Source organism: Pezoporus occidentalis, unplaced genomic scaffold (genome assembly GCF_034315485.1).
Source record: "Pezoporus occidentalis ecotype Australia unplaced genomic scaffold, CSIRO_AGI_Poc_V1 ctg3, whole genome shotgun sequence".
In the NCBI taxonomy this organism is placed as follows: Eukaryota; Metazoa; Chordata; class Aves; order Psittaciformes; family Psittacidae; genus Pezoporus; species Pezoporus occidentalis.
Genome location: NW_026914940.1, coordinates 13231987 through 13252997, shown reverse-complemented (window position 1 = coordinate 13252997; position 21011 = coordinate 13231987). Strand labels below are relative to the sequence as shown.

The window sequence follows — 21011 nt, the reverse complement described above, 5'->3', positions numbered from 1 at the left end:
TGCCAGTCTCTGTACCACTTCTGACCCGTGCTGATTTCTAATTGCTTCCCAGGCAAACATCTCTCTGCTCACATGAAACAGCTTCTCTCATAAAAGCCATCATGTGCCATTCTGTTGTGAATGGAAAAACCTCTACTGCACTAGAGCTGGACAGTGTGGAGGATGTGCTTGGTAATGGCTCCTCTCAACAGGAATGTGATCGTGTTTGACCACGTTTCTAAATTGCCTTTTCTGGGCTCTGAAATTGCCACAATGACCACCCATGAGCAGCTAATTTCAAGGGAAGCTTCACGCCAAACGCTTCATGTCAGCGTTTCAATATACTGTTTCTTTGCCTAGGCTGTACGACAAGGGAAGTGAAGCAGTAGAAAGGCCTCAGTTCCTCACAGCCAGCCACCAAAGAGAGCTGCTGTCCCCGTCACCCATGCAGAGGGCACGCTGAAGCTGCAACAAGGCTGATGCTAGCAAAAGCTGCCTCGTTAGTTCTCTGCAGCACAGGGGACACTGGGGCTCATAGGGCCAATACCCTCCATGCAAACATGCAATATCAGCTACAAGCTGCTCACAGGAGGGAGGAAGCCACAAAGAAATGTGTATGTTGTCTCACACAACAACAAATATTTACGTTTCAGAATGTTTAGGGGAAAGCAGGGCCAAGCCAAATGAGAAACACTATTTACTTCGTATGCGTTCCAGAAGCCTGAATGACTCCGAAGTTTGGATGCTGACTAAATACCAGTCAAAACAAAGCAAAGCCCCAAATCCTTATGAAGTCCACAGGCTGGATTGCTGTAAATACCACCTCAGTGCAATGAAGTGCATGAGAGGTCTTACCATGGCCCCCACGACAGCTCAGACGGGACCCTTCAGCCTGAGTAACAACCTACTGGGGAAGCCAGTGCTAGGATAAATGCCTTTTATTGGTTTTGGGGTGTTTTGGCTGTGCAGAGCTTTGCACACAAGTGCTCTGGCAGCACCGTATTGCTCCTCATCTAGCAGAAACTACTAACGTGTAATCTTGGTATCAAATGGGTTTAATGCCAACTTCTTCCATCTGTGCAGCGAAAGAGGGCTAACCCTGGCTGCTTCTGGAGCAGTCTAACCACAGCACCATAAACCCGTACTAGGGAGAAGAGAGGTTGTTATTTCATCCTTCATTTAAATCCACCATTTCATCCATCATTCATTTAAAATGAATTCAGTGACATCTTATAGTATACAGCAGTGTCTGGTGACCAGTGTCAAGCATGTCTTCACTGACATATAAGTAGTGGTAGCATCAGTGAAAGACTCTTACCACTGAAATAAAGCATTTTTATAAAGGTGAACTGGGGAAAAGGGAATGGCCATGAACATGGGGAAAAAAGGGAAAACCAAGAAAATTCAAGCTATTCCCTGGCCATCATTAATAATGTATCTCCCAAATATTTCACTTTATATGAATTGTCATCAGTTTCCCCTGTGTTTTCTCAGAAAGAGGTTCCAGAAATCAATACTCATCCCAGTTGTAAAAATTGGTTTTCTACAGTATGTTTCTTTTCTTAGCACTCCCTTGCTCTTGGCACAAACACTCCAACATCTAAACTAGCAAAGCTCTCCAGTTTTATGGGGTGACAATGGTGAGAGAGTATTCCTCAGTGAAATCCTACACCAGAGTGGCAATGCTCTTTTGGAGTGACAGCATTCCCTTGCTGCTGACACCCCTTCCCTCCCCACCTACACCCTACTGATACCATGGGGGAGAAAAAGCTACCCCAATCAGGAAAGTGAGAACAGAGTATTAAAGCTGACTGCTCTTGGCTGCCTACACCCGCCTGCAGCTATGTTACTAAAATAATAAGGAACGGAAGAGCCATATGCTAATGATGAGCCAATTAACCAGGGCAAAAAGCTCTTCTGATGGCAGGCAGTGGCAGGGTTGCTGAAACAAGTGCAACCTGTTATATCTGAGGAACGTGGCAGGAAATCTTACAACAGTTGCTCACTGACAAAGCCAAGAGAAGAACTTATCTGCTGTGCTCAGGCTGAGCTGAGGAGCCAAGCAGACTCCCCCAGGATGACAGAGACCCTTACCTCAGTGGTTGAAAGCACGGTGTCCTCATCCAGGCTTAGCACTGCATCTGTCACTATGTTGTCGTAGGGTAGGAAGCGACTGCTCATAACCTGTGGGTATCGAAGGCAGGAAGGAGAGTTAAAAAAAAAGCACCTGAAGGACTCATTTCCAAGAGAAATTCTCCATTTTACTCCCCACTCTTATCTCCTCTTGTCTGATGTACATCACATATCTCTGTCTGACAGAAAGGACCCTTCGGCTCACGAGTGAAATAATGTCTACTGTCATTTTCATCACCCCATCAGTCAGCCTACACCTTCTACCTGAGGAGTAATTCCTGATCAGAACCCCCCCCCCCACTCTTTGGAGCAGGCTCCTCTCCTCTTGTGACAAATTGCAGTGGTCTGTACTGAGGATTAGATGTACCTACTGTTTCATTAGGGAGGACTTTTTCCCTGGTAGCTAGGACTGTCCCTCTGCTCTCCTATGGGGTGTGAGGATCAAAGATAATGACTGTTGATAAGGACTTTGCAGCATTCATAAGGTGATGCAGCTGGGAAGCCAAGCAGTCCAGGTTGTGTGTGAAGGACATTATGCTACCAGGATGGTTCCCTTGTAAAGTGGTACAGCTCCATCTCTGTGCTGTTGTATCCACAGGGAGCTGCCACCAAATGGTACAACATCCTCCATCAGAAAAGGAAAATATGCTAAAGAACATATGTATCAGCTGAGCTTCACCAGCATCAAGAATTACATTGGTATTGTAGCATTTTGAAAAATCACATACAAATTCTATATATATACCTATATATATAATTTATAAGCAGAATAAGCTTTTAAAAACTATGTCAGGACAGCTCTCAAAGTAGTAGGAAATAGATCAGCAAGTGGGGATCAAAAAGGTAACAATGAGAAATGAGAATCCATATGGTTTCGCTAGCAGACTAATTAGCACCTTTTGAGAACTGATGAATAGTAACAAGGACACAACACGATTTGTTTCCCTCATTTGCTGGGAAAAATACCATGGCTAGTTAATAGAGTTCTTTTCCAATTTATGATCCAAGAAAACATTGTAAAAACCAGGCCCAGTAAGAGGGAATCACTGTATGGAAACAGGGAGATGGAGCAGCTTTACATGTCCCTCACAAAAGGCATGAACGGTTCTGCATCCCCTGCAACCTCTTTGGAAGCAAGTCTTTGGAATCTATGCCTCGATTCAGAAAACGCTCTGCCTCCATAATCAGGATGCTCCTGGTGTGTGTTTAGAGTATCCCTGAATCACTACAGTGGCCTTGGTCCAGGGAAGCAGTGGCTGTGAGGAAGGGGTGATCTAGCTGGGGCTGATGGCTTGGCTTTGCTTACGCTACGGCAAAGCTGAGGAAGCTCAGCAGGAGACCTGGATTCTCAGACCACCTCTTTTACAGACAATGTAAAACTGACAAATAGTACATGAGTTAGGACTACCCATGTATTTGCTTTTGTAGCTAAAGCTCCCTTTTGTAAAATGGGTGTGATAATACACCTTGATTTCATGGGGAAGAGTGAAGGTTAGGTAAAGACAGACACCTGCACGGAGTAACTGTGCCTGCCAGTATGCTGCAGTTAAGTCTGAAGACGAAAATCAGTTCCTTTGTGCAACCTTTGAATTGCACTGCTCTGGCTCTGCAAGCTTTGTCCAAACAGCTTTTCTGTGCAAGAAGCCATTTGGCATATGTTGGGATATTAGAGGGAAGAGACTGTCCACTATAAACACACCTCTGTGTACTCAGGAGACTCATTTGTAATCTAAACAGTGCTTGGGGCCAATTTCCACAAACACTGTAGAACTGGTCAGAGATTTTCTCCTCCATCTCACCTCTGCAAGTTTTCCAAAATGAAAGAAAAAAAACCCACAAATTTCAAAAGGCTCAGAAATCACTGCAGCCTTTCTTGGCCCTGCAGCAACTCCCCAGATACTCTTTACATGGCCAGCTAAGGCAGGAGCCATTAGCTGCCAACCTTGCAGGGCTCTTGCTTTCCCCCTGTTAAGGTGGCTGGGGGAAAAGACCACAGACAGGACTATAAATTCAAATTAGGATTACACTGCCAGAGCAACTACAAGTTCCCTTTGTAAATGTAAGAGCCATCTGACAGAGACTGCAGAGGGGACCAGCCAAAATCTATCTCCGAGTCCAGAAACAGTAAGTCTTGCTTCTCAGGCCTGCATTTGGAAAAGAATCATCTGCTTCAGTGTGGACTTTAAACAACCCCTATTCTCTCATCTAGGTGGTGTCTATTTCAACTTTGTGGAAGTAAAAAAAACAAGTGCGTGGCACAGCAAGAGATGACATGGTGGTTTTGTTCCCACACAAGTGTCCCTTTTTTATAGTGGTAGGATCCCATCACTGGCAGCAGTACCCAACAAGGCCGTAAGAGAAGGCAATTTTCAAAGGCAATTTAATACCATTCATGCTCATTTCTTCTCTGCTTTTGAATCCACAGCTAACCCCCAAACCTAGCATGTGACTGCTCAGACTCAATGAATCCGGCTGCATCACTCCTTTGATGCACCTGCAGAGACAGAAGGGTCAGCACTACCTACTTTTGAGGCCACATTTCAAAACTGTGTCCCACCTGTGCATCTCAGATTCATGGCATCAACTGCCATACTGATGATTTCTGAGTGCATGGGCCTCATGCATTAAACACGAATCTGTGCCCAACTGGCACAAAAGGCCAAGGAATAGAAAGGAACTGTCACAACTGTGGGAACTACAAAGGTTTCACCAAAGCAGCTGGAAAACTAAATTCTGGTCCCACTGGAGAATATAGGCAACCTTTTACCATGCTTCTCTCTACTTACCTTGCTCTCTCCTTCAATGACTATGACAGGCACAGAAGTGGCAGGCCAGCGGTGTTTGGCTGGGAGGGGTTTATCACAATTCCATAAAACAATAATCTGAAAGATAATATTGCACCATGATCAGAGACCTTTGTGGCAATGCAGTCCAAACACTAAGGTCTCAGATCTCCAGACAGAAATGTTAAATCAAGTTAGGAGTTTCAAAATCAACAACAAAGATACAAATCTGCATAAAAATAGCACTTCCTGCAGCAATTTCACCCATCACAGCTATTTACAATATATATTCTCTCAGGCAAATATGGGCTGGACAGCAGCTCAGGAAGTCTCTATCTCAGCCAGGCCATACGGATATAACTGATTTACTTTGGCTCTCATTAAAGGCCAAACCACTCATGACACACCACTGCAAGAGGGTGCTCCCACTGAACTCCCGAGGGTTTCTTCTACGGAAGCCAAAATCCTGGTGCTGCTGAGACTAAGAGCCACAGCAGGAGGAAGGAAGATCACACAGGGGCTCCTGAGGCACAGACATCCTTTTGCAGCTTGCAGCACACACAGTCCTCATCTTTAAAGTGCAGACATTATTTTACCTGCCTCATGAAACAAAGGGGTTTAATGACTGTCTCTATTGCACTTCCACCATACTCAGACAGACAGCAGGAATATCAGAGAGAAGAAACATCCAAATTAAAACAGGGGATCAAAACAGGACTGAGAAGATCTGAAGTCAGGAGGCTTTTCAATCCTGGGACAGTAGTTTTGTCTCCGGTGTGACTGACAGTCAAACTGCGCTGCTTACCTGTGCACAGTACTGGGACTTGGCTACAGCAACCAGGAGTTTCAGCACAGGCTGAGATTGGGAAACCAGGGGAGTTACTGCGTGGATAACGGCAGTGAATGTGGAAAGAGGCTTCAGACCTGGAGTGAAGAGATATGGGTTCAGTAAAAACAAAACTGCTCCTGTCAGTACAGATTAAAGGACTTTGGAGATGGAAAAATAATCTGCACTTAATGCAAACCTTGCCATGTTTTTTTAGGCCATATCCTTTCGGCTCGGGTACTAAGAACACCAGATGCTTCAGAGAAGATCACACTTCCCTTTAACTCCCACACCCTCTGAAATCCTTGACTTCAACACAATTACTGCTGCCTTTTCTTACTCACTATTTCCACAGATGTCCTGCAATCTTTTTCTTTCATCCAGTTTGTCCCATGGATAATATTGACATCTAGCTTCTTCAACCAAACGTCCTTCTTGACATGGGCTCTGTTTTGCTGCCCGGCCCTGGATGCTTGATGTTTTCTACTGATTATCTCCACAACTTTCAGAAGCTTGTTCAGTTTCCCCAGTTCCTTTACAGCCTCTGTCACATTTTTGCTCTTTCTGGGTCGATCCCCATCCACATGCACCTTCAGCTACCTCCTGAGCTGATAATTGTGCTTGCAGCCTTGCCTTCCATTCTGATATTTTTGTCTCGCTATGATTTCCTTTTCTGCCTGAAATAACAGATCCTGCTGGCATCTACCCTTCATTACTGCTCTCAGTCTCATCTAAATTCATTTGTGTGGGGTCAAAGTCGTTTTTCATCAAAATTCCCACAGAAACCTTCTTCTCCCTTTTTAACTGTGAATTTTTAGCAGGTGAGCAGTACAGATCCACACAAGTGGGATGGCACAGGCTGAGCCAAAAGCAGCAGCAGTCTGGGAAGCAGGATCACTTCAGCCTGCAGGCACATTCTCCTGCAGAACTCATTGTTTAAGCTCCGCTTCAGGAAAAAGCCATAAACCTGAGCTCTATTCATTCCTTCTAGTAGGATCCATATGAAGACATATATATGGAGAATAAATTATATTGAGAATAAATTCATGCCAACTATGCACTCCAATAACAAGTGTCATGGGTAAATTACCACCTTTCCAATTTGCCAAGCACAAATAAACAAAGAAAGCAAAAAGCTATTCCTAGTATGTCCCCTCAGGCCATGAATGGGTCAGCAACTCAGGCATTAATTACTGGCAACTGAAAAGTATGAAGGGACATAGATTTTTTTAAAGCAATCTTTGCAAGCGAGAGGCACATGATGCATGTTGATACATCAGAGACATTCCAGTCTGCAGTGGTCAGGGAATACTGAGACAGGATAAACACAAAGCATCATTAACTAGAAATGAATGGTACATCACTTGCCACATGCTACTCAAAGACCAAATTCCAAATGCCTACTAGAAATTCCTAATACCATTAGAGTATAGCTAGGATTCACTCACCGAGATTAGCATAGTAGTAAGGAAAATCTCCCAGATATGAGGAATACTGTGGCAGTACAAATAACCCTCCAGGATGTTTGTTCCATATTAAGCTGTTACGTGATATGTGCTTAAATATTCTGTCCTGAATAATCTGGAAAACAAGAGAGGTAATGATGTTTAAATGGGCTGTAACAGTCACTGGTAGAAGCTTCGGGGACTCCAGCTGACCGGAATCATCACCCATTCTGCAAAAAGCTGAGGCACACAAATTACTAAACATTCCTGCTTAATCTCTCCTAAAATGACACAGAACCTGCACACTTGGACACCACTTCAGCAGCCCAGGCTCTGTGCAATAGGCTTCAGAGCACCTCATTAGTCCCTCTGGAACTGGGGACCTTGCATTTCATTGCATTTTGTATTTTAAGACAAATATTTTGTCTATTAGAGTGTCTTAGCAGTTGTAAGCCTGATTAGTTCATTGTCAGTTTTACTATCCAGGACTCACAGAAGGTAACTATTTGAGGATGGCATTACAGAGCTAGGTATTATTTTGAGATAATGAGAGCATTCAAAACCACAAAGACTTCCAGCAAATCAGGCTGCGCTAATTATTCATTTTTGCTTAATTATAAAGGGATATTAGCATTCAGATACATCACTGATTCCACATCTCAGTTCTACAACAGTTCCTTGTCGGATGAAACAGAAAAGGGTATTTTGGCAACTCTCGTCTGTCTCTGTAGAGGACCACATAGATTCCTAGATTTTTAAGGTCAGAACAGATTGCTAGGTCATCTACTTTATCACCTAGCCACAAAAAAAAAAAAAAACATAAAAAAGAGACAAGGCTTTGTATTTATAAAACTACAGTTACTTCACACCAGATGCCTGTATGCAAGAACCACAGTGGCTCTTACACCAATGGGAGCTTTTTCAAACTTGCTGCAAAGGCATAACAAGGTTCAGTGGTGGGAAGCTGTAACTGGACAAATTCAGCCTCCAAATAAGCTGCAGTTTTCTAAGTGCAATCTTCTCATTGGGCCACACGTTCTTGCTTCCCTCAGAGCATACGAGGTTGGCAAGTCAGGAGACTTGACACTGCAAAGGGCCAAGGGGCGGTAAAGGAAGAATTTTCCCCTAAGTCAGCTAAACAGGATTGCCTTGCCTTCTGCAGCTCATTTGCCATCTCCTAAGGAGATTTCATGGAACTGGCAGTTTATGCACTGCACAGGGCTCAAGTGCCAAGAACATGTTGGTTCTCCTAACTTAGTATATCTCGCCTTAATATAAGTATATCTGGGTGAAAATCCATGGGTCTGAAGCTGGACTACATCTGATCCCTCATCATTCATTCTGGCCTTAAAATCTATGAAACTAAAGAAGATGTACACCCACAGCACAGGAAAAACAAAAGCAAGCAAAAAGACCCAACACAGGCTGAACAAAAGCAGCTGCTGAGTCTAAACAAGCCAAAATCTCTGTAAGCAGCTGAGTTCAGGGACGTTTGGTCAATACAGAACCATGAATAAGTGTTAGCACGAGCAGTTGTCTTCCTGGAAGTTTTGATTGCCATGACAAGAACACATTAAAACACCAGTTACATTGTGCTAGACAATTCATTGCTGGTGGCAATATACGCACTGCTAAACTGGGGCAAAGGCTGGGCATTTGCATGCTTGTCTGAATTCTGCCTACAGCCAATTACCATAGCTAATATGCACTAATTCGCTCACTTGAGTAAGTTAATTTAAGGGGTTTTTTTGGTCTTTGAATAACAGACTGAGGACTGTTTCCTTCACTGACAAGAGCGTATCCGAGTATTTCTGCTTGGAAAATTAGGTGTATCAGTTGTCAGATCTCCTGCGTGGTAGTGAGGAGAGGAAAAAAAAAGATGATGGCTCTTGTTTCTCCATCTGCCAGTTATGCCACTAAACAAAACCAGAACCTAGAAAATACATATTGTCGAGTGTTTACCACAAAGTCTAAATATTACAGCTCCCTCCTCCCGCATTCTCAGAACTGGGGCATAATCAGGTAAGGAGAAGTCTGTGAATTTACGTGGTCAGGCAGTTTTCAGAGACAGTGAAGTTTTCCATTGTGCTGGCTGCAGGGGAAACACATGGTTGGCATTCAACACACCCGGAGGGAGCTCACCTCTAACCGGAGCAGGGCCCCAGTGCCAGCCCGCACACCAACCTCAACAGCATCAGCCTGGGGAGCTGCCCGCAATGATTTATCACAGTTAACAAATGGAGGATTAATTTATTACACTCCTGGCCTCCAAAAGGAACCTAGCTGTCTGTCATGACAGAGAGGAGAAAAGACAAGTTGGCAGAACGAGAACAGGAAAGTATAAAAACAGATAATGTGGAGGGCCGATCAATTAAAATGCAGAGTGTACCGCACTGCACATACTGCACAGGCAGACAGCAGTTACACGGCCTCTCTAATGATGAGACATGACAGGAAGTTTAATAAGAGAAGGAAGGGGTTAGGATCTGGTGAGATCTCCCTTTTCTTTTTTGGAATTCATTAACAGTCCAATATTTTTGTCTCCCTCATCCTCACACTTCAAAAAGCTCACATATTGCCTTAATCATTGCTGCTTCTCAACGTGCCCCGGCCAAGCATCAAACATTCCTTGATTGTACTTTGTGCTGTCTCTCTCCCCTCCTCTTCGCCAGTGGAGGACTGCACACCACAAAGGGATTTAGGGATGTTTTGGGTTTCTTTCCAGAGAAGACCAAGCTGAAAACATGCAGATTTGCTGGAGCACATAACTGGGTAGCGTTTGCAGCAGTCCACTGCTGTGCTGCCAGCACTTCCACCTACTAGCCTGCAGCAGACGTTTCCCAACCCACACCATGTCCATGGCCCTGGGCAGCTCCTCTGTGCCTGCAGTATGGGGTTGGTGGCCAAATGATTCAAACCTCTTATTCTGGGCTGTGAGCTGTTTGGTTTACAGCACCAAATGCTGTGAGAAGAACAAGGACCTTTAAACTTTCAGTGGTGTGCAAGATAAAGGGCAGAGGAGAGCTGTGATGTCCTTGCAGACACCTGGTGAAGACTACTGACATCCTCACACATGGAGACCTACTGGCAGGAAAATGGTTATTGTGGTGATGTGTAGCATTATCAGAACACTCTTGATGTAACAGAGTTACAACAGAAGATGGGTAACATCCATCAGAAAAAAAATAATCCTGCTAGGAATTTACTTCCAGACAACAGATTTGAAGAAGAGGATATACTACTGCTGGAAGATTTCAGACATACAAAAAAAAAAAATCACTCTCAACTGCTTTATTCCTTTCCTAAGGAAAAATTAACTCCAGCCTTTACTTGCGCTAAAAACACACTGGTGAGCATTGGAGCTTGACATGGCAGACACCCAGGCCAAGGGGGCTGCAGGTTACATCCCCTCTAGAGCAGCCCCAGCACAGGCAGAAGAACCAATCCCTAACAACAACAGGGTGAGTGCTGGGAAAGGGCACCCTGTCTGTCCCTCAGAGTGCTTCCGTAAGGGTAAATCAAACTGTGAGCAATGGCACATGGTCTTCCAGCTTTGTGAGTCTGATCCTGGCACAGGCTGATAATTATCACCACTTCATCAGTGCTTATGGAGAGGCTGAGGATGCAGAGCAGCTCCCAACAGGCAGCACAGATGAAGACATGCTCTTCCGAGGGTGAGGAGAGCATTGTGAGGGTAGCTATGCCAGGGGCTCTGAAAATGTTCCCTGGCTGGTTTTCTTTACTGGCACAGAAAATCCTAAGGGACTGTCTTGCAGCAGCTGGAGGTAGATGAGCCATAGGCAACCTGTACTGCAGGCAGCAGCACTCATTTGCAGTTTTCCAGGGTAAGCAGGCACAGCGGGAAATGTGGAGCTTTACAACTGTGCACAGAGACGGATGCAATTGCAGAAGCATTAGCATAAGACGAATGCATTTGCACCTACTAAGTGAGGCACTTGCAGTGGTAAAAGTGTGTCAAAAATATATGTGCAAAATTGCACAACAATTAGAAGCTAAACCTGCTTTTGAAATTGTCGCCTGGGCCCTACTTCTAAAGAGCCTTTCATCTCTCCTGCCTCTGAATTCAGAAAGCATTCTCTCCACATCTGAGATCATCTGTCTCCCTGTTTAATAGCAGTCTAATTATGATTATTTATTAATATTTTATACGGATGATCAGGCCTTTCCCTTATGCTGTGTGTGAAGATAAGACACTGATTTACAAGCCCTCCCTTTTCCCTGAGCCAGAACAATAGCCCCATCACAAGGCATCAAAATGTTAAGGAATGGTCAAGGAGGAGCTCTACAGTAATATTTTTCCCAAAATAAACTTCAGAAAGGTTTCTTAAAGAAACACATTCACTACCAATGACGAGGAGGGTGATTCATAAGCCATAAAGCCTTGTAAAGGCAAGATCACACACAACAACTTTTCCATGTGTTGGGTAGCTCCCATTTTTCACCATGGCAGTTTTCTAATGTGGATTTCGATAATGAAGAAAGCATTTCCTTAGGGAAGAAAAATGATTAAGATTCCGAGCTTTCTTCCCAGTGACCAACTGCATGCTGTGAAAACTAAGGTCTGATACCAGCAGAGGACAGGAGCAGCTGGACAGGTAGGGAAACCTCGCTGCCTGGCAAGGTCCCAGGCAATTTTACTCACCTCTAGTGTAGTCAATACAATCTTCTCAACTGAAGAAAAATAAGCCTCCCACAAGAACTGTGTCTGCTGTCTAAGTGCTAGGATTTTATCCTGATGGATAGACCTGATTGTAGAAGGAATCTGTAATACAAGATGCAATATAGTCAGGACCTTCAGAAAACAATGCAATCTCATCAAATTAATATGCTGCTGACAAGCCCTCTCCTTATTTGCAAGCTGCACGGCTTCAGCACTCCTGTCCAACCCAGACGTGTGCTGCAACAGTTAAAGCCTTGATGTAAAACGAATGGGACACAACCCTTTAAAGCCTTTGGTATGGAATATATGAGTTTTTTGATCTGCCTTTTTTTTAGTTTTTGGTTGATTTATGGTAACAAAAGCTCCTTCTCCCCAGAGCTGTGGCATGGCAGAGTAAGGAGCTGTTTCATACATCCCTCATGCACAAAGGTTTTCATGGACTAGTATTTTAACAAACGAGTCCTTGCAGGTCTTGAGAGTCCAACAATAATCCCTGCTCTGAGAGTATATTAAAGGGATCTGGAATTGCATGGCAACACTAAGTGCCCTAAGGAAAACATAGCAACATCTTAAGTAAGATTCCAATTTTTGGGAGCCTGTGGATCAAACTGCATTTTACTAATTACTGTGGGTGGAAAGAGTAACGCCTCCCACAGCACCTGTTATTCACAAGGGAAAATACTGCTTCTTTTTCCCCCTTTCCATTAAATCAACACATTAATTCTGGTATAAGTTGCCTTACAAATAAAACCCCAAAATTGTCCTGCTGCAATGCTTTGCCATGAAAATTATGACTGCTCAAAAGGGGAGGGCTTCACTTCTACATCTTTCCCCAACCCACATCCCTCTTCCACTCTAGAGAGAAACTAACGCACATATGTGTCCTGTAACTTAGGACACTGACCAAGGCCTCCAGTACACCTCTTTGACAATGCAAACTAACATTAACAAGCGAATTTAACTGGAATTTGCTTCAGTTACAAGGGCTACTCCCAGCACCAGAAAGGCATCTTTGGTGCCATCAGCAACGGGGCAACACATTGTTGATTTATGTTCACTTTATTCAGGAATGAAGAGTTGTGCTTTTGTTTTGTGATTTCAAATTAGGCCACCTTTTGCTCAGACACTCATTTCTCATGAATCTTTTACCAAAGTCATTAGTCGTAAAAGCATCTACCTGGGCTGTGTGTTGCTTTTTGCACACCACAGCTTATTCTGGAGTTTTCTTGCACGCCACCACATCCTGTCCTGTCCTGACCAAACCACACTTTGCTTATTCCTTAAATACACTGAGAGATGGCAGTGACCATTATTGGCTTTCACATGAAACATTTCCTGAAGAAAATTTGAGATTTTAAGAATTTGCATGCAACAAATTTCCACAAGAATCAGAAATTCTTTACTCATAGTTTGCACCCTAGACACTGTGTCCTAAAGGACTATGGCTCCACAGGGTGCAATGTCAGGTGGGGCAATCTCTACTTTTTCAGCCCTTTGTCTCTTAGACCTTCATCTTAAATACACTGCTAACTAGAAGACAGAATTTGAGCTTATGAGAGTTAGGACTACAGCAAGGTGGAACACAAGAAAATGGTGAGAGTGTCGAAGATGGTACTTTACATTCCCTTGCTATAGGCCCTTTAAGTAAAATAAGGTCTTTAAGTAAAATATTCCCTGCAAAACTACTATGAAAGACAGAAGCTACAAACATGTATTAGAGAGTGTTTTTCTAACTGATCATATCACTACTCAAGACATGATATAAGTAACTGCATCAAAATTTCACCTTTTAGGTGAGTGTTCTCTCTTTTCATTATTTAAACAGTAAGTTCCAGTAAGGAGAGGGATAATGGACATTACCTGCACTGGCTTGTCCATAGATGTGTATTAATCACACCCAGGACCATTACCAGCAGCAAACACAAGATCAAAGTCACTTCACAGTGGTAATATGGCATTTTCTCTATAAACTTAAACATTTCACTGCGTTACGTGCAACCTTGTGTGCGTATGCGTGTGAGCACCAAATAAAATCAATACTCATTCCCAATGATGCCCTTTGAAAGGGAAGGCTGCCCTGATTGTGAAGGTTACTGTGGGTTGTTATGATTTTACAGACCACATCATGCTTGCAAGCGCCTGCCAACACACTGCCAAGGTTAAAAAAAAGCCTCGGTGCCGGCTCTCTTACAACAGCTGGAAAGGAAAATCAGAGCTCCCATTTTGACTGCATTTGCCTATTAGTTATTAATCTACTTGTCAAGCAAGACAGGTGGGGAAAGTGATGTATTAATACTAATCTGGCAGGATTACACTGGAATTATTAGAACCTTAATAAAAGGTCATTCCAGTAATAAGTAGGGAGAAGAGAAAAGCCACCCTGCGCAAACAAACGCAGAGAGGCTGGATTAAGCTCTCCCAGCGTCGTGATGAGGGGAATATGCAAATAAAAACATCCGAGCAGCTCTCAAACAGGAAATGAAAAACTGTAACATAACAAAAACATTTCCCAGAGCAGACATTCAGGCCCTCTGCCAGCTCTTTAAAACCACTGTTAATAACGGTGCAGTAGCTGTTCAATATGGCAGCAGCTGGGAAGGGAACAAATGGCATGGCACCAGAAAGCAGGCGAATCAGCAAATTATTGTCATTATTCAAAGAGAGAAATAATTCTGCTCAGAAAAGATGTGCTGTCCACAGATGCAGAAATCCAACGGCTCTTTTATACCTGCAGCTTGGATCACATTAAGAAGAATAGGCAGCACTTTGCAGGGCTTGCTAGGGCAGCTCTTCACAAATATTTACTTCTTCAGACAAGTAAATAGGCATCTCACCAGACTTTCAAAGGTACTTTGTTTTTGGGGTGCCAGGACCTTTGTAGGCTTCTCTCCGTGGATGACAACAGCTTGCCACCTTGGATATGAGTTGAATTCAATCATAAAAAAAAGCCTCTCTTAGTGACTACTTAGTGGCTATTCCAGGTATCGTAGATCTCAGCTTCATGCTGGGCAATGGCATTTCATCAAATGCTACTAAACTTTCAAGAATGTCTCCTAATATCAACTTCTCCACATAGTTTATAGAATGTATTTAGAGTAGGAAACCCACTAGGGAAACAGAAGAAAAAGAAAGTGAATTTAAAGCCAAAATAGATGCTGAAGGTAGCAGGGAATTTCTAACATCTCAGCCTGCTTTTGTTCCATGATCTCAAGGAGACTGACAGTAAGTGACATAACACTGCTTCAGAAAGCCATGTTAGATGGTCCAGACATCAGAAAAGGGGCTGATTATGCTTCCCAAAAACCTGGTAGGTGGCAACTCTTGCCTTAGAAAATACCTGCTTTCCTGAGGAGTCCCTTCAGTGCCTGCCAGCCAGACACACAGTGCTGGTGGGACCCCTGAGGACAAACTACTGAAGGACTAAAGAACCTGCCTTCAAATGTTTTCTCTTTCATCACAGCACCCAGCTCAGGCCAGCTCTGCCTTAAAGAAGCATCCAGGTGCTTCACACCAGAAGAGATTTCACGCTCTTTGGAAAAATAAAAGTCTACCGCATTTAAGAACTTGGCCTGGAATGTGGCTGCAGTGACCTTCAGGTCAAAAAATGAATGATGTCATATTAAATGAGTTCATAGCTAGTGTGACACAGACAATCCTTTCATGATAAAAATCCTTTTACAGTCCTGACCTTTTGGATTCATCTTCCCTGTCCATTTAGATGGCAGCAGCAATAATCAACTGATGTGCTGAAGGCCGCGGTCTTTCTCTTACCTGTAATAACAATCTCTCATCGCCTATGACGGCAGCTTGGTTCCAATCAATCACTTCCGAGAACGGCAACTCCCATCCGTTGCTGAGCATAACTGGGACGCAGGCAGCCTGCACGCACACAGAGGCATTGTGGTTGTTAGGTGACCAGGGCAAGCGTTGAGGTTTGCACCAACACCATGACCACTGCTTTCTGCACAACCCCAGAAGGAGAGGCACCATGGCAATTAATACCAGAAGCTAGAAGCCACAGGAGGGCAGCCCAGACGTTTATGGGTTTTTGTACTTACTCATATTCACTGAAAGGTGGGATTTGCATGGAGAGTGGAATTTGACATGTGGTGCTTACACTGCCAGATGAGGGCAGAACTGTTATAATAATGCAGATGTAACACTGGGGAACCTCAATACAACATGATGGCCTCCCTCGCTGCTTTGTGAACCTTTCAGCAGGGAGCTAACTCCCTTATTTTTATAGTATGTTGCAAGACAACCCTACAGAAAATATAACTCATATTTAATTCCAGGGCACTTTTCCACAAAGGAGGAGTGAATTCCCTATTCTGTTTGATATCAGCTCTCCAAACAGAGGCAGTTTCACAAACACAACTCATCTGCCATCACCTGCCTACAAAAATAGGAATGGCTTTCTGTCCTAAACCAAACACAACGCAAAAACATTTAGTGTCTATTTCATACCAGTATGATCTGTCTAAATTATTTAATCTTTTCTGAGTTGCACAAGCTCCTCTGCACTGACAGCACATTTGTGACTATTCAGTAAATAAGGCAGTAATTCCATAAACAAATGACTGCCGCCACATTTTGGTCAGCTGGATCTCAATACAAGATCCAAACCACAATCCTCCTGATGTGATGCAAGAACCTATTATCAGAGGATCTGCATCAAGCCCATGTTCTAGTTCAGTTTCTCTGGGACCAAGTCAAGTTTAAGTGTTCTGAATTAGGTCCAGAGTAGGGTTCAGATCTTGCTATAGCACCCAAAAGATGGTACAAAGGGGAACTTTTCAGACTGGTGTACCTTCCTTGGTCACAAGTATTTGACACAGGACTTTAGACTGGTCAAGTCTCTGTATTGCAACAATGGGGAGTAAGGAACTGTGATCTTCTGTAAAGGAATGACATTTGTGCATGAAAAAAGCCAACCAGAAAACACTTAGCAATGTGTTTTCATGTTTAAAACAATCCATTAATGTGGATTATGTCTCTCATAATTATGTCTTTCATTCCACTTAATGTGGATTATGCCTTGGAGCCAGACAGATATGGGGAGTTCATCATAATCGGTGAATATTGTTGCCAGACTGAGAGGAAAATCCTCAGTGCCTGCATTTTATCATCATCGACCTGGAGCCTCCAAGTTCTGTACAGTGAGGTGCACTCCCTGCTTTCTTCTCCTCAGATAATGTATCTAACAGAGGCTGCATGACTTGTGGCCCAGATGAGGGAAGATCCGAGCAGTGCTCTTCTGGAGAATCTGAAGTGATTTGTCATTCCAAATAAGCCAGTCTCACTTCTTCCTCCGAAAAGGTTGGTGAAGGAACAGCACTTTGCAGGCTATTAATCTTCTGAGCAGGAGCAAAGAGGTGACAGTCCAGAACTTGGATCTCAAACTGACAGTAAGTATAGGGTTCAGTAGTTATCCTAAATGTTCAGCACATTTGGGATGCTCTAGGATACCAAAGAAAACCATCAAAGGCTGGCAGACATGCCACAGGATCTACTGAGACCTTCTGGAGAAGCACCAAAAAGCCAGAAAGCCATTTGGCTTCTAAAATGACATTATACACCTACACTCAGGTACCTGAATTCTAGTCTGCACTGCAGTAAACATTATTCTTTAGTAGTGGCTGGGACATTTTGTGGTTGATGAAGAAAAGTGATGTGATGCTATTCAATAACAGCTTTACTGCCGATGCTGGGACGCTTCCCAGATTGTAAAAACACACCCAGAGGCAGGACCCTGTAAGGTGTCCTCATTTGCTACCTCACTGACACCAAGAACCCACTCAGCCTTCCCTCTGCTCCAGTCCCCATGTAAATCCGTATGTCAGTCCTAGAGGGGAGATGCAGCATCTCCCACGATGCTCTGTATGGCTCACTGAGGACCCTGAACTGATGATTGCTAGTAAAAAAGGGTCAGGCTGGCTGCAGCTGGAGCAGGTCGGTGTCAGGTTCCATCACCCAGTGTCAGGCTGCCACAGTGACTCAGGAGCCCCTTTGCATAGCTCTTTGCTGCTGGCCAACAGCAAAACAGGGAGACCATTAACCAAAATGGGTTTAAAAGGTGAAAGGGATTCAGGTGCTGTCCCAGACACAACGTGAGCTCTGTGAGACCAGCCTATATCCACCTTCATGTGAAGCTTTCATCTGGGGCTTTACAACTTCCAGGACACCTTCTGCAGGTTCAGCAAGCACCACCTCAAGACAGGCAATGCATAAGCAGGTCTGTTTGGGCTAAGTGAAAACAAACTCCTACTTTTACTGCCCCGGGGCTTGTAAAGGCCAGTGTCTCCCATGGGAAGTCTCACAGCTTGATACTGTTCTAAACCAAACCAACCTCTCAGCCTCACCACATCCAGGGAGACCCTTTTTTCCTGGAGGTAACCCAATTCAACCCTCAAATGAGCTCAGTGCTCAGCTTCTCCCGGGAAGAAGCTGCCAACTGCTTCAGAAGTATGACTAGAGGCTTTTGCAAAGTGGATTATTGTCCACTAGGGAAATGAAACACACTTCCCTGCTCCCTACCTCCTTGCTTTTGCATGCTGAATTGCAGCCAGCGTAGCCAATGCTTTAAACTGCAGCTCTTACCTGCAAGGCTTCCAGAAACCTGAAAGAGCCAAGCCTGCGGCCACGGGGAACCAGACAGAAAGTGGCATTGTGCAGCATTTCACGGTAATCATACCTAACAAGAACAGGGGAGAAAAGAGAAAATTCAATTAGCATGAGTCCTGGAGTCACTGGGCATGAAAATGCAAACAGCTGTAGAGATCCATCTGGATAACATCATCCCTGACCAAGACCGCTCACCACCAGGTTAACTGCCTCCGTGCACGCGTGTGTCAGCCACCTCCCTGGCTCCTTTTTGTTCACCTTCAGGAGCAACCACCATGGGAGAGAGCTGGGGAGAGTGGTAATGGAACTGAGGATGTACAAAATCCTTTTGCCATTGCAGTAATGAGCCGTTTCTATATAAGCAGGTGTGCACGAGCTCTAACAACAAACTTTATCATATGCAATATGCTGATACCCAAAGCACCGTTGCGGCACTGCAGTGACACTGATTTCTATTCAGATTTAGTCAAGGCCATGCACAACTGTGTTCATTTCTGCACAAGAGGTTTGTACAAAGCAAAAAAAATACGCAAACTATGCCAAAGAAATCTTCCCTTATCAAGCAGGCACTCAAAAAGGGACAGGAGGTTACAATGGCTCACTTGGTGGTTATTGTCAAGTGTGCTGAGACGGATAAACTGCCCAATTTTGGCAATTAACCACATAGCTGCAATGGCCCCTGCTCCTCTGAATTAAAACTCAAGTGCTTATAGACACTCCTGGGTTTTTTCCCATTTCCATCAATCACCTTGAAACCATTCACCAAAACCACACATCAAATCCTAACAGTTTCCAGCCTGTTATTAGCTAATTGTACCCATGGAGCTGTGAATAGCACCAGCCTCATCTGAGACAAAAGGATCTGGATTGAACACCCTCCGTTCTCCAGTGTCCTGGACTCTGCAGGCAGATGTTCTTCTGACAGCAACTTGTGGCACTGAGATTTCTAACACTAATAATCTAATTTAACTGTAGCCTGCAGTCAGAGCAATGTTTATTGTATGTGTATATATGTGTACGTATATACATTTGTATATGATTATATTTTATATACAGAAAAGTCCGGATCTACGTTCCTATTCTCACACAGGCCAGACAGATGGGAGTAAGCCAATTTTCAATTATAAGCTCCAGTCTTTAAGAAGAGACATCTTGCAAAGGCCCATTTGCTTAAACAAGCGTGTGTAGCTAATTTGCACAAGAAAAGGTCACTGTGAATGGATTAAGATTATCTCCACTGAGAGTAAAATAAAAACCCTCGTTGCATTAATTAAAACTACAAAACAGACTTCAAAGGGCGTTTTGGTGTTTTTTACACCATATCACAACTCTGGTTAAAATACATATATACATATTTCATCTGAGTGGCAGCAATTTCTTTTTCTCTGTGTGGGATATTGATTGGCAGCCATGTCCCAGCTCCCCAGCCAGCAGCGACACAGCTCACAGGGGAAAATACAGGGAAATTGGAATACCAAGAAAATAAAGGAAGTTGCCATTTTTAAGCATTCCTTTTTCACATAGCGAGAGGTCGGAGGCTCGTCACTTTCACCGTACAGTGTATGACAGGAAATGTTAATATACACCCAAAATAGAATACCCTGTAGGGCCAGAGTATGCCAGGCAGAAGTCCCCCCATCATTAACCAGCTATAAATGTAAATTCCTGTTAGTACCCTGGCATGCAACAATATCTACAAAATATTGATGGCAGAACCAGAAACACAAAGAAAAGCAGAGGACAACGCCAATGGAAGCGAGTCCTCCATATGCCAGCAGCACCTTACACTGGGCACCTTTACTTTCCTATCTCATTTACTGATATTAGAATAGATTTACAAAGAGGGGAAAAAAGAAAAGGATTTTGTTGACCATTTCCCACCTGGAAATCAGTGAGCATCTTGCTCCTGTTTGTGCATTTTAAAGCCTAATGTGTGATTTATTGCTGAGCTCTAGAATAGCACGGTTCATGGTCATCAAGCAATTTATCTGCATCATACCTACACTGAAAGCCTTGCCCTAACCTTGATGTATAGGCACAAATTCCCACTCACTTTAGGGAGAGCCCACAAATAGAGGAGCAGATCCAGAGTAAAGCAGTATCCATCAAGAGCTGCTGCAGCAAATGAATTGCACAGAGATTCTTCTCATGAACAAATTTCTCTGCAATCTCAACCCAACTGTTTTAAGGTGACCCCACATGACCTCTGACTTTCAGTTTAACCACCCAGCGACCACTCCAGGATCAAGCATCTATGTGAAAGCCTTAGACACAAGGTGCTAACTTTACCTCTGCTAGTTCATGGGTAGCACACAGAACAATGGGGGCACCCTGCCTTAGATGAAAGAAGATAGCCCAGTATATTTCAATGTGAATTTGGAAACACCTTTCACACAAACATGTTTAGCCACCTTTCACACAACACGTTTAGCCAGCCACAAATATGTAAACATCCCTGGCAAGCTGCGAGCATGGCTCTGCAATGTGAAGCATTGCTTGTGTAGGAAATCATTTACATGTACCAAATAGAACTTCGGAGT

General features: G+C 43.7%; 1 protein-coding gene across 2 annotated transcripts in view; it reads right to left on the bottom strand.

The window, feature by feature from the left end:
- EXT1 (exostosin glycosyltransferase 1) overlaps positions 1-21011 on the bottom strand; it is a 179252-nt gene that overhangs the window by 6876 nt on the left and 151365 nt on the right. For both annotated transcript variants that reach the window (XR_009966336.1, XM_062627132.1), the window contains exons 2-8: positions 18448-18541; positions 15619-15726; positions 11830-11949; positions 7170-7302; positions 5701-5819; positions 4899-4994; positions 2074-2163 (exon numbers count right to left, since the gene is read on the bottom strand). Coding sequence is in view for 1 of the 2 variants with exons in the window: in XM_062627132.1 (XP_062483116.1) it covers positions 2074-2163; positions 4899-4994; positions 5701-5819; positions 7170-7302; positions 11830-11949; positions 15619-15726; positions 18448-18541 (760 nt within the window). In the remaining variant the exon portion in view is untranslated. The remainder of the gene's footprint in view (positions 1-2073; positions 2164-4898; positions 4995-5700; positions 5820-7169; positions 7303-11829; positions 11950-15618; positions 15727-18447; positions 18542-21011) is intronic.